This window comes from Daldinia loculata (genome assembly GCF_022478755.1).
Source record: "Daldinia loculata strain CBS 113971 unplaced genomic scaffold F4817scaffold_14, whole genome shotgun sequence".
Lineage (NCBI taxonomy): Eukaryota > Fungi > Ascomycota > Sordariomycetes > Xylariales > Hypoxylaceae > Daldinia > Daldinia loculata.
Window position 1 is genome coordinate 499,805 of NW_026054868.1, and position 15,743 is coordinate 515,547.

General features: G+C 49.2%; 5 protein-coding genes across 5 annotated transcripts; 3 read left to right on the forward strand and 2 right to left on the reverse strand.

Moving 5' to 3' along the window:
• Window positions 1-191: 191 nt before the first annotated feature.
• F4817DRAFT_314343 (p53-like transcription factor) lies at window positions 192-1,983 on the forward strand (the record flags this gene model as incomplete). Its single annotated transcript, XM_049300384.1, has 3 exons — window positions 192-331; window positions 457-1,797; window positions 1,866-1,983. 3 exons carry the CDS (start codon window positions 192-194, stop codon window positions 1,981-1,983), a joined length of 1,599 nt encoding a protein of 532 aa, XP_049160782.1.
• An 893-nt stretch (window positions 1,984-2,876) lies between these two features.
• F4817DRAFT_357718 (hexokinase) lies at window positions 2,877-4,637 on the reverse strand (the record flags this gene model as incomplete). The annotated part of the gene is made up of 3 exons (XM_049305949.1): window positions 2,877-3,354; window positions 3,414-3,986; window positions 4,042-4,637. 3 exons carry the CDS (start codon window positions 4,635-4,637, stop codon window positions 2,877-2,879), a joined length of 1,647 nt encoding a protein of 548 aa, XP_049160783.1.
• Window positions 4,638-6,547: 1,910 nt separating this feature from the next.
• F4817DRAFT_332714 (glucosamine-6-phosphate isomerase) lies at window positions 6,548-8,747 on the forward strand. Its single transcript, XM_049302680.1, has 4 exons — window positions 6,548-7,349; window positions 7,404-7,436; window positions 7,496-8,041; window positions 8,100-8,747. The coding sequence occupies exons 1-4, from the start codon at window positions 7,170-7,172 to the stop codon at window positions 8,409-8,411; spliced, it is 1,071 nt and encodes a 356-aa protein (XP_049160784.1). The 5' UTR covers window positions 6,548-7,169; the 3' UTR covers window positions 8,412-8,747.
• Window positions 8,748-9,501: 754 nt separating this feature from the next.
• Window positions 9,502-12,832, forward strand: F4817DRAFT_332718 (Neutral/alkaline nonlysosomal ceramidase). Its single transcript, XM_049302681.1, has 5 exons — window positions 9,502-10,715; window positions 10,769-10,784; window positions 10,834-11,179; window positions 11,235-11,403; window positions 11,457-12,832. The coding sequence occupies exons 1-5, from the start codon at window positions 10,068-10,070 to the stop codon at window positions 12,561-12,563; spliced, it is 2,286 nt and encodes a 761-aa protein (XP_049160785.1). The 5' UTR covers window positions 9,502-10,067; the 3' UTR covers window positions 12,564-12,832.
• F4817DRAFT_364103 (glycoside hydrolase family 3 protein) lies at window positions 12,679-15,520 on the reverse strand (the record flags this gene model as incomplete). The annotated part of the gene is made up of 8 exons (XM_049306713.1): window positions 12,679-13,201; window positions 13,302-13,901; window positions 13,995-14,336; window positions 14,396-14,494; window positions 14,538-14,759; window positions 14,810-14,882; window positions 14,932-15,450; window positions 15,495-15,520. 8 exons carry the CDS (start codon window positions 15,518-15,520, stop codon window positions 12,824-12,826), a joined length of 2,259 nt encoding a protein of 752 aa, XP_049160786.1. The 3' UTR covers window positions 12,679-12,823.
• Window positions 15,521-15,743: the final 223 nt, after the last annotated feature.

Below are 15,743 nucleotides of genomic sequence, written 5' to 3' on the forward strand. Positions count from 1 at the left end.
AGGTCGCTAATAACTTTACACCTTGACATTGCGACCACTCCACTTGCTCCGGCGACGGTGAATGCTAATCCTCGTGTCCTCCCACTTTTTAGCACCGTCCGATTCGGTAATCAGGTCTACGCCAGCCTCAGCATAAGCACGAGCGTAAGCACAACCTCCGGCCGCAAAGGGTATTAGCCCTTTACGATGCGATGGCAACTTTCAACTCCATGCCGGCGCTGCAGTCAGGCGCCAGTCCAGGAGACGCCGCCATGGGATTAAATGCCATGTCAGGGTCCGGCCTAGGCATCGAGCCTTTCGAACCTGATCTCAACTTTGATGAGTCGATGCTGTAAGTCAAACCTGGTGGTACATCTTACCGCTGCCACGATGATATATGTGTCCGTGTGGGCGATGGTCGTTGTAAATGCAGGATATAAGTAGCTCGTATAAGTAGCAATGCTAAGATCCAAGTAGCGAAAACGTCAATGGCAATTTACCTCCTTTACCTTTTACTCCCTCTTACGACTTCGAAACCTTCTCTACAACGTTCGAAGATCCCTTCAACTACTCGAAACCATACGAGGCCGCGCCGCATACCGAAGACTTCCACGATGAAGGGTCATCTCCGCAGCAGCCGGATGACAAGCTTCTTAGCTTCTCCGCGACGGCCGCGAAAGCTACCCCCCTGGATGATGCGTTAGGCGCATATTCCGAAGTATCCATGTCGGCGGAGCTATATGGCATGTTCTTCGTTGCCGAAGATGTGTTCGGCGGCGACTCAAGCGGTCGGCCTCTGGAGCTGACGTGTTACCGACGGAACCTATGGCAGTGTTCGGGACAGATAACCATGCCGCGCCATTGCACGCAGGTCGTAAATGAGCAAGGCCGTGCTATACCTATTATAGAATTCTTCGCTTCGATATCCGCCAAGGAGAGCATCGAGGGCAAGTCCACCGAGATTATTTCTATCCCGTGGAAAAGCAGCAATCCGGCGTTGGGCGAAGGGCAAGAAACCAAAGTGGCCAGCGCTCCGCCGAAAATTGCTCTCGACCTGACCGGCGGCCAGGAAGTCGACGGTCACCGGGTCAGCATACCGGTCTCCTGGAAGCGCTTACAATTCAAGAGCGCAACGGCAAACAATGGCCGAAGAAAAGGACTACAGCAGCATTATGTGGTGCAGATTAGTCTCTTGGGAAAGATGAAGACAGGTGGAGAGCTTATGAAAATTGCAGAAATCCAAAGCGGCCCGGTCATTGTGCGAGGGCGCAGCCCGCGAAATTTCGATAGCAGAAAAGACGTACCTCTTACCGGCGACAAAAAGGCTCCTAGTAATGGGGATCGAGCCCGAACTCATAGCGACGCAAGTACAGCATCGAACTTAAAGATAGAGCGGACAGATTCCTCGCACGGATTACCTAACTATTCGTCGTCGTCTCTAGGTAATACGACGCCTACGCCCTCCTGGGGGACCCCTTCAACGCCTGCATACGGTGGGCAAGCAAATTCCCAGGCGCATCCAGCCAAGAAGATGGCACTCTCTCCAAACATAAACCGACCTCCCGTTCCGTCTTGGGGCAAGGAACTGGGTAAGATGCATGCGCTAGGCAGCCATACGAAAAACAATCCACCAGCCCCATCCGTACCGATCAGTCTATCTCTATCCGAGGACGAACGAAGCCCAAATAATCGCTCTACCTCGGACTCACTCACCAGCCCGAGGCTGCACCGGACGTCCACAAGCCATGGCGCCGCCGGTAGCCCGATAGAAGAGGAGGAGGAATTATACGAATATTTCCCACTAAGCGTAGATGATTGGTAAATACCACAGCCCAACCACCTTCCCCCTTTTCACCAAAAAAATGGGTGCTAATAGTTCTATACAGGACACCTCTAGTGGACACTGTATACCGGCCTCATATAGTTCACCACATCGCGGTGCCACAAGAAATCAAGGCGCAGCAGATCAGGAATAAGTCCAAGAGATATTTCTCGGCAGAATAACCAAAAGAAGATTTGCTCCCTCTTTGAGCAAGAATGTAGATGGATGACTAAAAAAATTATTTAGCAGCAAACAACAGTTTGGAGTGAGCAACGGCATTCTGATCGGGGTAACCAAGCGAAGCGCTCTGACGATTACGGCATGACGCATTTGGGCGTTTTTTTGTTTTGAGGGATTACCTCACCTGTACTATGAGCGTATATTCGTTCCAAAATACCATGCTTCAATACATGTATGTAGTATAGCGGGGACTACCGGAGTCATCGTGTTTTATTTACTGCCCTCTTTGGCTCTCTAAGGGATACCAGCCGAGCATACAAAATTAGCTTCAACAATATACCCCTTTGATGATATACTCATCATGCGCTTACCTCGTTCGTAGGCTTGTGTGGGGATTTATAAGATAAAGAGATATTAGTTGCCATACCTAGGTAATTGGTCTAGACTATACTAGAGGAATATAGATTTAGTTCTTTTGAGTATTTTACAGTGACTTATTGTTTTGATGCGCTGCTAGTTGTTAGCCGCTTCAAGTAGCTAGCCACATATCATATCAACTATTATACATCCGGCCAATACACGTCATGATTCGTTTGCGGGCGATGATATCTCTCAATTATGCTATGTAGCCGTAAACGCCTTCTGATATACCCGCCTCAAAAACCCATTTGCTTATTTACTTGATCGCTCGCTTGACCAACCCAAACACCACATGCCGCCCCTCCCAGTGATGGCTAGACAGTCCAAGTACTCTGTGCTCCCCCCTCTTGTTTCTTCCCCGGGTAGAATGCATGGACAGGCGTTTTTGGAGAAAACGGGACATGAAAACAAAAACATGTAGATGCAATATTTACAGTATAGATGATTTTGGTATTACCATTGGGGTTTCCAATTATTATGCCTCGACGGCCGTGGCACACGCGAGCGCAACCGCGGCTCCAATGATGGAACTTTCAACTGTCGGGACCAGGTCCACGGACCCGACGTGCTCGCTGTGCGAGACTAGATCGTCGATGTACCGTTGGCACGTGGCGCGGTACTGCGGGTAGTGCTCGATGACGGAGCCGTTGAAAGCCACTTTTGTGCTGACCTCGACCTCCTTCAACTCCTCATCGAGGGAAGGCGACGGTAGGGCTACGGCGCTATCGTTCGAGGGTGTGGGTTTAGGGGATGCCGCGGCGAGTTCGGCTTCCGTCTCGTGTCGTAGCTCCCAGAGCGAGAACACGGACGCAGCTAGGAGGGCGGCGGATCGTCGTGATATATATGTTGCAAGGGTGCGGATTGCGGTTATGTCGGAGAGGGTAGGCGATGTGGTGGAGGGATGATGTGTTGTAAATTGTGATATGGCCTTTTCGAGAGTGGGTGACGTATCCCTAAGTGTATGTGTTAGTTTGGCCTCACATATTAACCAGGTCTGCCACGTGGGACTTACTCTTCGATCTTTGACAGTAATTCTGTGTCCAGCGAGTACGGCTTCTCTAGGGATGGTGGTAACTGACCACCTAGTAGTCCGACAGTCTCGACGGCTTCGACTATAGCGAGCCGACAAATCTCTCCGAGGTAGTAGCCGCTGAGTAAGTGCTCGAGTGGCTGAAATTCGGGTCGCGGGTGGGCAGCGCTTAGGAGTTTGTCCCACCGTGTTAAGGGTAGGATATCCTTCCCGAACATTCCTAGTTCCGTGTTCACGATAATGTGGCTGGCTGACTCGAACCAACTGTCTGGGCGTTTGCCGTATTTAGACCGGCTGAACGCCGACACCGGCAGGTGGACTGCGATGTTAGTGCCGGTTCCTAGGATCAGGCCGAACCGCGTCGAGGCGTAGACGTAGGCCTGAGATAACAACGTTGCCGTGCTGTCATTTACGATTGCTTCAAGTTGAACATTAAGGCCTCGCTTCTTACAGGCAAATTTGATGATCTCGCCTAAGTCCTGGCCAAGCAGGCCACTAGTAGCTAGAAAACCTTTACCCATGCCAAGCAGAAGGCCACCGCCCATTGATACTTGTCTTATAGCGAATTGTTAGCACTAGTATATATCGAGACTGAGAAAGGTATACGTACTCTACGGGGAAACTCCAGGCGAGGCCCATTGGTATTACGTCCCGATCATGTGAGATGTCTTTTTGGATGACCTCGTAGATCCGAGCTGCCATCCAGTCGAAGAAACTCATTCCCTCGAGCTTCTTAACTTCTGGTGTAATCTTGAAGCTAACCATCCGAACAATCTCGCTCTCCCTCCCAGTTGTTTCACGGCCCCTTAGTTCCACCAGCGCAACCCTTAGCGTCGAGCCTCCGACATCGAGAGCAAGATATTGGCCTCGTTCTTTTCCAGTCGGAAGCAGGTGGTTGAACGACGGAAGCATGCATTCCGCATGGGTATGCAACCGTTCCCGAAACTGACGCTTGAGGTCTGACGAATACCTGCTCAGTCCGTCCCCATCAATAGGACCTAAAAAGAGCTTCTCCGCCTCCTCTAAGAATTGCTCGAGAGTCCTCGACGGGTATATCTTTCCGTCGACATTGTGTTCCTTCAAAGCCCTTGGGCTGACCCAAAACGCAAGGAGGGCCTGTAAGAAGGACCTCCCGCGCAGCAACGACTTCAGAGCCGCTAATAGCGATTTTTTTAACGTAGTCATTGCAGAAGTGAGTGGCTGCATGACAACGTACGGGTTTGCGGATCTAGTTGGGGATAAATATAAGTCATGAAGGTAACATGGGCGGGCGTGGTGGAAAAAGAAAAAAAGGCAGCTGATATCCAAAGACGAGATGTCGGTCTCGCCTTCAAGCAGCATTCGTCATGTTCCAGTAGAAACAGGCAATTAGAGACAAGAGAGTGAAATGTTTCCTTAGGGCCGCGTCAGGGCTCGTATAGGCGGGAAAAGGCTAGAGCGGCAGAAATGAAACCTGCCGGTCAAATTCGAAGTTCACGAGGTGACGCCGTTGGTTGGATCTAGTAATGTACGATGCCAGGGGAAAGTAAAGAATAAAGGGCCAAGACACTGGGTTTGAGAGTACGGGGGGGGGTTCTGGTAAGACCCAATGGGTTACAGCACGAACGAACGGGTACAATAGTAGCGAATGGCAGCTAAACCTTAACAGAGACTGATACGAGGAAATAATGGTTACGCTCGAGACGGGAGTATGTAGTATGTCGAGATAGACACATGAAGTGAGCTAAGAGGGACTCAACCTTAAAACACACACACCCCTGATTGAACGTAGCTCTAGGTATGCTTGTAAAGAAAGTCGTAGGGTCCTGCTACCACCCAACACGAAAAGGAAGAATGATACAACAACAACATAAACATGGACAATAACTAAGGACGATAATAGCAGCAGTAGACGCCCCGGCGATATGGGATAGGGCGGGACGGGATTCTAAGAAAGTGGACCGCAGACAGATCTAGCGCCACTTTGTCCTAGACTGGGCAGGTGACTTTGAGATGCTGGTGTGATATTTGGGGATCTTGGTGATATTGCGGGTTACTTCTGCTTGCCTAGCTTGGTGGTACTCACGTAGCAGCTATAATACTAGTCGAAGCAACGAGCGCGCACGCACATAACATACTATATACATACTATACTAAGTAGTAGATAGATAGGAATGGCTGGTGCCGGGCTAGGCTGGGCTGGGCTGGTGTGGGTTTTTCTGTGATAGGTAACAACGAGCAACGAACAACGATAGTAAGAGAGTAAGAGAGTAAGTAGGTAGGATGCTTCAGCGCAGAACGGAATATGACCAGGGTCTAGGCTCGAACAGTGCAACCAATGGGCAGACGAGATCAGGAAGGACAGGAAGGAGACGATACAGAGGAAGAGGATGAGGAACCATAACGGTACACACTGTCTCACCTTGGTGGTGGTGGTTGTTGTTGTTGTGCATATCTGCCATTTTGGGTCAATATTTCTAGATGTAACGTTGTAGGCTCTAGAATTCTGTTGTGAACTTTCCTAACCTTCCAGCCTTCCAGGTCCAAGTTCCCAATTAGTGAATTAGTGAATTAATGATCCATATTTAAAGGAGCAAGGATCGCTCTCCCATGCACGAGCCACATGGCGCTTGCATGATACCGAGCCGTCTAACTTGCACAGCTTTCTCCCTATTATCCCTATTATATTCCGTACTTCTGTGTGCAAGTCCCTAAACCCTACGAATAAGGCACTTAGGCACTTACATAGTAGGTTAGTATAAACCCACGGGTGTGGCTGAGAGAGAGACGCCCAATGGTCTACCAATGGTCTACCCTTACAGGGGTTTCCCATCTTCCTCGAGCGAATCACGCAAATTCGTCTCCTAGATTCATCTATTTTTCAATTCCTTCAAACTTAGCCGGTAATGTCCTAGGAAAAGATTAAATGTGTTCTCGGTAGTGCTCTGCTTGGCTAGGCTAGATATTTTGATTTTCCCTAATCCAGCTCTGCGGCTCTCATGGGGAAAAAAATATTAAAAGAAAATAAATGCTATACATATTCGTCGCTCGATGCCGTTGACCTAAGGCTGAAGAGAACGAACAGAGACCAATCCCTCCTGGCTTGGCTTTGTGGCCCCCACTACCCGGGAATATGATGTCGAAATTACATTAGCTCGGGTGTCAGAGGCTCGTCAAAAAAGACTTCCTCTTTGGTAGCTGTTCGGCTTACCAGCATTATCATGCTTTCTTACAATACCCCCTTTTCGCGATCGCTATGCGAAGACAAGATCTCCAGGGATGTAGTATGTAGGCCATCATGTATGCAATGTCTTGTCTATCAAACTAAGATATCGACATTATGGTTGGTCAGGACTTGCGACTCACAGTGTCCGAAGCAACCAACCAGATGGTCCGGAGCACCACATGACCTAAAACAGTTGATGGACAGGTTACTACAACGTTCAACGAGCCTCCCTAGTCACAAGCGCAAGTTCGCTATCGTCACGGTGGAGAACGGGCCAATCCGGGCCAACGTTCCATCACCGACCGTAGGGTCCGATGCTATCCCGCTGAGGCCTTTCCCATCGTGGGCCTTTGCCACTATGAGGCTGTTGCTCATAATGAATGTAAAAACTGTACTACTCAATGCTTTCATCTCTTCCTATTTCCTTGGAAAGGTTTGCAAAAACTACGACTGCGTCTCCCCACTCCAGCCTCAGCTCTTACTAGCTATCACATCATCTATAACATAATTTTTCGGTTTCAATATCTCTCAAAATGAGGCTTATCATCCGCGACGACTCGGACACTGCTAGCTCCTATGTAGCTGATTACATCATGAACAGAATCCGACACTTCAATCCCACACCCTCACATCCTTTCGTGCTTGGCCTCCCTACCGGTTCGAGTCCTCTTGGTGTATACAAGATATTAGTCGAGCAGTACAAGGCCGGAAACGTAGGTAATATCTAGCTTAGGATATCCGAGCAGGGGCTGACTAGAATGTATTAGATCTCCTTCGAAAATGTTGTTACCTTCAATATGGTATGAAATAACCTCGTCCATTCTCCAAATATCTAATGTGCTAAATGTCCTCAAAATAGGACGAGTACGTCGGCATTCCTCGAGACCACCCAGAGAGTTACCACTCATTCATGTGGAAACATTTCTTCTCTCACGTCAACGTGAACCCAAATAATGTCAACATCCTCAACGGTAACGCGCCGAATCTCGAGGCAGAATGTGTTGAGTACGAGGCCAAGATCAAGCGTGTCGGAGGCATTGACTTGTTCTTGGGCGGAATCGGGGAAGATGGACACATTGCCTTCAACGAACCGGGCTCTAGTTTAGCCTCAAGAACTCGTGTCAAGACACTAGCCTACGATACTATTCTTGCCAATTCCCGTTTCTTTGGCAACGACATCGCCAAGGTCCCTAAGATGGCCTTAACAGTTGGTGTCCAGACTGTTCTCGAGGCCCGAGAGGTCGTCGTCATTATCCTCGGTGCTCGCAAGGCTCTCGCTTTGCAAAAATGCATCGAGCAGGGTGTCAATCACATGTGGACCCTTTCGAGTCTCCAGTTACATCCTCACCCTATGATAGTTTGCGATGAGGATGCCACATTAGAACTACAAGTTAAGACTGTTAAGGTAAGCAAGCATACCCGAGAGACGCAATCTACAACCCGTTAGCTAAGCACTGCCGCAGTATTTCAAGAGTATCGAGCAAGTTGCAAGACAACAAGGATTCGAGCAAATTCTACCCTCGAGCATTCGAACAGGGCCGGGACCGGTTCCCAAGACCGTGATCGAAGAGGTCCAGTCCCCCACCATTCTGGCACCTCAACCCATGACATCTCGTCTCTTGCTTGCAACGCCGGCTACCGAGTACCCTATCCGATCAGTGTCTCCGGATCTCGTACCGGACCGAATGGCGGATCGTGTCGGAATACCCGATATTTCGAGAAGATTAACACCCCAACCCGAACACCAGCAACGAGTAGCTAGCGTCGGGGCGTAAGTTGACGTCTTTAAGTAGAACGGTAGGCGTGTAAAGGTATTGCACTGTAGTACTCGGACTTAAATGAATGGTCTTTTTGCGAAAATTGTATCATTGGGCTGGGATAAATCGAGGAGTTATGCTAGAGAATTAACAACAAATGCGACGACGTAGAAGAGGCTAGACCACTTACCAGATATGACCAAGTAGATTGAGTTTGATTCTACCTGTTAAGGCGGCGCTTCTATACTTGCCTCTACGGTAATTGTTTTACAGCATAAGACTCAGACATGTATATATATAGCATACGTTATTATAGACGTTAGATACCCAAATAAAGATATATGTTTATTGTGTATTGGCTTCCGAAAAGATTCATCAATATCCTTCTTGGTGTTTTACATACATTGCCTAGTAGGTACTTTCAAGATGTCAGTTACTGTGGTTTACCTGCAACACTTACACACCTTCACATCGGTAGCCTAGTCGAAGCCATCGACGGTTGTGGTATAAACAGGTATTTATATGTCTCACAATTTCATTAACGCCGAGTCACCAGACGAATTAACAATGTCCATGTTGGGGTAGTTAGAATCCCCGCAAAGCTTATCTATATTTTCTCTATGACTTTTCTCCATGGGTGTAGTGGAAGACGTACTACTATGCAAAAACCATCGAAAGTAGTGCTCCAGAGCTTCCTATTTCGAGACTGTCAATGGTAAGCTATCTTCAGTATGAACCATCCAATAAGAAATCCTTCGGCGAAGCCTTATGTAAAGTTGCGTCCGGTCTTTTATTGCTTTAGTGGAAAATACAGGATTACTTCTGGCATGGCTAAGATTTGGATAAATGAGAGCCGACATAGCCTCCGCCCGGATATCCAATAAGTGGCCACCAGAGCGAGGGGACCTGCAGATACAATTTATTTACTTTCAGATACCTTCCGGGATAAGATCATCATTGGCCAAGGAAACGAACAAGGGGAATCTCGAAATAGTACTAGCAGATACCTATGGGAAATGCCATAGTCTAACTCATTATCTGATACCTAGTTTAACCCCGCGCATTTCTCTAGTGACCTGCCTTATCCTCCTATCTACCATCCATGTAGAATACATATGTATATTCGCTTGGCGGGGAGGCCTGAGAGCCGCTATTGAGATTAACCCCGATCCAATCGTGTGCCTTGCCATCACTAACTACTACCTGGGACGCATGTGATGTTGTGTGTCCCTGTTATGTCCCATTGCCCTCCATTTCAGCTCATGATGTCACACACCGCGCTTGGTTATACATGCAGTTATACATGCACTAGTACAGTATATGGCCCTCATCTGCCCGGCATCTACGGTAGGTAGCCGGATGCAGATGCAGGGCCCATTACAAGGTTTCCATTGGGAAGTTGTTCAACATGGTTGGTCTGTTTCCAGGTCTGTCTTCTTGTTTGTACGCATATCTACGTTGCTATCTCTGTTGACGTTGCATCCTGGACGGGGAAAGGAACCGAGGCTAGACATGTTCTAAAAGCTGTCTCGTGTCTCTTTCCTTTTTGGTCAATGAATAAAAGCAACTAGGTCGGCAACAGAGAGATAGGACGAGAGTTATGAGGTTGAACTTTGTTGCTTGGAAATAGGAGCGGTTGGCCATAGAAGTAGCCAAACACCAAAATTCGCAGCCATGGCTCCAACATATGCCTCTAGCCGCCGAACATCAGGGAGACCAGTACTGGCCTTCCTGTCCGTATTTTCCATTTTTATCCTGGGGACATTCCTCGCAACAAAGTTCGGCTCTGCACCACGGCAACACAGTTTCGGGTTTCGGCATACGGCAAGCTCACACGCGGCCGGTACGAAGACTCCGTGGGAATCCAAGACTAGGGCAGACGGAAAGGGAGACAAATATCTGATTGGAGTTGGGAAAGCCGACATAACTGGGCCTGTGGTGGAAATCAACTTCGCTGGTTACGCCGACCTCTCCCAAACCGGTACCGGGCTCCGACAGCGTATCTACTCGCGAGCGTTTATAATCGGAGATGTTAATAATCCTGATGATCGATTCGCATACTTGGTTCTTGACACGCAATCTGGTGATACGGCTGTGCGCTTCGGTATCCTAGATGGCCTCGCTGCGCTTGGTGATGACTTCGCCGTGTATGGGAAGGGCAACGTCGCGGTGACAGGGACGCACGCCCATTCCGGACCTGGTGCATGGTTTAACTATCTGCTACCGCAGGTAACCAGTTTAGGCTTCGATGAGCAGAGTTATCAAGCCATCGTTGATGGCGCTGTCTTGTCGATCAAGAGAGCCCACGAATCTTTGACTGAGGTAGGCAAAGAAATGAGCAAGACTAAGATCTAGTACTAATATTTTATGCTTAGGGATACCTCGACTTCGGTATGGATAAAATACTTGCTACGTAGGACACTTCTAATAATATCAATAGGGGCGGTGAATATTACAGATGGCAACCTTAGTCGGAGTATATACGCTTACTTAGCTAACCCTGCCGAGGAACGAGCTCAATATGAGGACGATGTTGATAAAGAAATGACCGTCCTCAAGTTCCAACGGGCGTCTGACGGCAAAAACGTTGGTATTCTGACGTGGTATCCTGTCCACGGAACATCGATTTACCAAAATAGCACCCATGTGGCTGGTGATAACAAGGGGGTAGCAGAAGTTATGTTCGAGAAAGCTATGGAGGGCGAAGACTCGGCGGCTAGCGGTTTTGTCGCTGGATTTTCTCAAGCAAATGTCGGGGACACAACTCCTAACACACTTGGCGCATGGTAAGCCTGCCTTATCTCGTAACAAAGCAATGGGAGGTAATAACATGTATATCAGGTGTGATGATGGATCGGGTCAGCAGTGTAGCTTAGAGAACAGCACTTGCGCAGACGGTAAATCACAACACTGTCACGGTCGAGGGCCTCTCTTTGATAAGCTCGATCTCGGGATTGCAAGTTGCTACGAGATCGGGAAACGCCAATACGATGGTGCTAGGTCGGTCTATGTAAGATAAATATCCTCTCCGTCAATATCTGGTCACAGCTCATCTCATATCAGGACTCGTTTGGCTCATCCGGCACCCCTATTGTTGGATCGACGGTTAAAGCCTTCCACTTCTACCACGACATGAGCTTTTGGAAATTTCAGTTGGAGAACGGAACCGAGGTCCAGACGTGTCCGGCTGCGCTAGGTTATTCCTTCGCCGCCGGGACGTCGGACGGCCCTGGCGCTTTTGACTTTACGCAGGGCGATTCGGGTGAGCCGAGCGCCAGCCCCGTCTGGGAGGTGATCAAGAGCCTACTCCGCGCGCCATCACCCCAGCAGCAAGCTTGTCAGAATCCCAAGCCTGTCCTCCTCGATGTAGGCGAGATGTCCGAGCCGTACCCATGGAGTCCCAATATCATCGACGTCCAGCTGCTCCGAGTCGGCCAATTCGTCATAATCGTAAGCCCTGGCGAAGCTACTACCATGGCTGGGCGTAGATGGCGCGCCGCTGTTAAGGCCGCCGCCGCCGATATCGTAGATACTGAGCCGAAGGTTATACTGGGCGGACCTGCTAACACCTATGCGCATTACCTAACTACGCCGGAGGAGTACGGCATCCAGCGCTACGAGGGAGCGAGCACGCTTTTCGGCCAGTGGGAGCTTCCCGCGTATATAAATCTCACCGTTAGCAATATCCGGTACCTAGCCCCTGGCTCGTCGAGCTCGCCAGACCCCGGGCCGACGCCACCGGATAACCGCAACAGTAGCCTTAGTTTCATCACGGGCGTCGTGCAGGACAACGCGCCGCTGGGTAAGTCGTTCGGCGACGTCGTCTCGCAGCCCGCAGAGAAATATGCGCGCGGCGCCGTCGTTAACACGACCTTCGTCGGCGCGAACCCGCGCAATAACTTACGGCTCGATGGCACGTTTACGGCTATCGAGAAGCAGGATGGAGACTCTTGGACGCAGATTCGGGACGACTCGGACTGGTCTCTGGTATATACGTGGAAGCGGACCGACACCGTGTTGGGGTACAGCGAGGTTACTGTCAGCTGGGAGACGGAACCGGATGCTGAAGCAGGGACGTATAGGACAAAGTATTACGGTGATAGCAAGGCTTTGATTGGTGGGGCCATCACGGCTTTTGATGGGACGAGCAATACTTTCACACTTACGTGAGGGTAACTGGATATTGTCTAGGGAGTTGGCAATGCAATTATAATCATTGGTCATGCAGGTATAACGAGCTATAAGGTAATGATGAATACGTCTTGTTGATACTACAGCATATGACCGAGTTGATACCTGACCTAGTCTCTTTGATTGCGGTTGCAGCCGTTATTACTCATAGGATTACAGCCTCGTATATTGTCAAGAAACAGCAGCTCGCAGAGGTAGTGTGTTTATAGATGAAATTCAAGCTAGTGGTATTTACCGACCTAAACAACAGTAAACGTAGCCTTGGTCCTGAGGTCGTTGCTCGAGCTACCGACATGAACAGTAAACTCGCCGGGCTCAACAACATACTTCATACCTATATCCCAGAGCCCCAAGTCGGCAACGGTAATGTCAATTTTCACCGTCTCGGTAACGCTAGCCGGTACGAAGACCTTGGAGAAGCCTCGAAGCTGTTTGTTAGGCACTACAACACTAGCTACTAAGTCCTGGACGTATAATTGAACTACCTCGGCGCCGTCGCGCGTCGAGTTGTTGGTGATGTCGATGGATACTGTGATAGTGTCCATTGGGGACACGGTGGATTGTGAGAGCGTCATGTGGGAGTATGTGAAAGTACTGTAGGACTTGCCGTAGCCGAACTAAATTCGTATCTGACGTGTTAGCGATAAATATTAGAGAACAAAGTACTATATAATTGCACTCGCTGAATGAAGTTGGAAATGGGGGGTTATATAATACCTCATAAAGCGGTAGAGGGCTCTGAAGCACGTAGTTGTGGCCGAACTTTATGGAACCGTCCTCGAAGACGAAACCGGGGTCGGGATACGCCCGCGCAGAGTTCAGATAGTCGTAATAGATTGGCGTGGTTCCTATATCATAAGGGAATGAGACGGACAGCTTCCCAGACGGGTTTACATCGCCGAAGAGTACGTCTGCTAGGGCGTGCCCTCCCTGCTCGGATGGATAGAACTGTTGCAACAAGGCCGAAGCTGCATCTGATATCCAAGGCTCGGTGATGGGCTTGCCTGAACTGAATACGACAACAGTGGGCTTCCCTGTGTCAATGATAGCTCTAACTAAGTGTGGCATAGCGCCGACGAGATTTAGATTATGGACGTCGACGTGTTCGCCAGTGGTGGCGTTTAGTCCGCCCCAAAGCCCGTCCTGGTCGCGCGACCATGTGCCTACGACCACAACAGCTACGTCGGCCTCTTCTGCTGCGGCCACGGCTTCGGCAAAGCCAGATTGGTCATTCGACCAGCGCTCACAACCCTGCGCATAAGTGACTTTTCCCGTGCTCGCTGCCTTGATACCGTCCAGCGGTGTTACTCCTCTATACTGGGCTTTATAGGGGACATAACTAGTCGCCGTACTTATGAGAATTGTTAGTACTCGCATCGTCATTATTTTTAAGGGGTTTATCCCACTAACATTCATGAAACCGTGAGCCATCGGTCCGATAACGGCAATATTTGCATATTTCTTGAGAGGAAGGACGTTGCCATGATATTCCAGCAGGACAATAGATTCAGCGTCGAGCTCTCTCGCAAGCTCGACTATCTCGGGGGTATTGATGTATTTGGACTGGTCTTCATCCGAGACACCGGGGAAGGGATTCTCGAATAAGCCAGCTTCGAATTTTGCGCGCAGTTGTCTAGACACGGCCTCGTCTACTACTTCGGTGGACAGCTTTCCCGAGTTTACCATTTCAGGGATTTTCTCGAAGTTGAAAGATCCACCGCCCATTTCAACATCGTTACCCGCGGGAAGTGCCTGGGAGATGTTAAGAATGATTTCCAGGTCAGGTCAAAGAGTGTGGTTGGAAAACTTACATAGTTGACTATAGCTTCTGAGTCAATAGGATCGGATTTACACATCTTGAAATCTTTACACAGGCGGTCCGTGGCTCCTGCATCGCTCATAACCTGACTCTATTAGAATGTATCACATAAACAGCCTCCAGAAGTTTCTCACAAAATACTTATAACCCCATTCACCTCTTAAGATATCGGTAAGGGTGTGTCTGTCGGCAACAGCCGGAATTCCATCATAGCTGTGGTAAGCTGACATGACGGACAAAGCACCGGCATCGATGATCGATCGCTTGAAGGGAGGGAGGTATGTAGTGCGTAATTCTCTTTCGCCCCCATGCACAGGAGCACAGTTGATACCCTGCTCTGGGGTCGCGAACGCCGCCTAGCTATATTAGGTTTTGCTACTCCCAAATTCAAGATAGGGGGCCTTACGAAATGCTTAACCATAGCTGAGACGTTACCGGACTGGAGACCTTTTACGTAGGCATAAGCTAGTTCACCAGTTCTAAAAAAGTTTTAATATTATTTCCAATGGCACTGATACACGCACTTACAAGTAACCATCCTCTCCGAACGTCTCCTCCACACGGCCGAACCGTAGCTCACGAGCTAAGTCGGCGAGAGGCCCGAATATCTGATTAACCCCTAAAGCGCGAGCTTCCTGGGCAATAGCCCTTGCCATCTTCTCGACCAGAGATGGGTTGAAGGAACATGCGTGGGTGATAGGTGAGTTGAAGATAGTAGCGTCCGGGATCAAGAAGCCATGAATGCCTTCGGATTGAACCCACGCAGGAATACCGAGGGTCGTATTCTGGACGAGATAGTTCTGGCCGGCCCTGATGCCATCACTGAGCATTTTCCAGGGTATGGCAATACCAACGTAGAATGATCCAGCTCTCGCTTTCATGCTCCATGCAAGGCCGGTTTGGTTTAAACTGCCATCTCCGTTGTTGATCCAATTCCTCAAATCCCCCTGGACTAACTGAGCTGTCTTGTCCTCAATAGTCATCCGCGACAGTAAATCGGCCACTCTATCCTCAACTACAGCCGATGGATCCTTATAGAGCGGCGTGCTTTCATTATTGGCGATAGCCAGCGCAACTGCTGTCAAGGAGACAAGCAGAGAGAGATGGCAGACTGCATATTAGCTAGTTGGTTAGTGTTCAACAAGACACCTCAACGCCTAGGTAATATATTGAAAGCTACCAAAGAATTGCTCATTATGGTATTGTAACTTATATCTCAACTATACACATATCCTTGGCTGCTATAGTCGTATTGAATGTCAACTCATGGACCTCCTTGACTAACGGGAGGACAATCTCCGAATCCCAGTGGGCAGTAGCGTAAATTCTACATTTCCCAA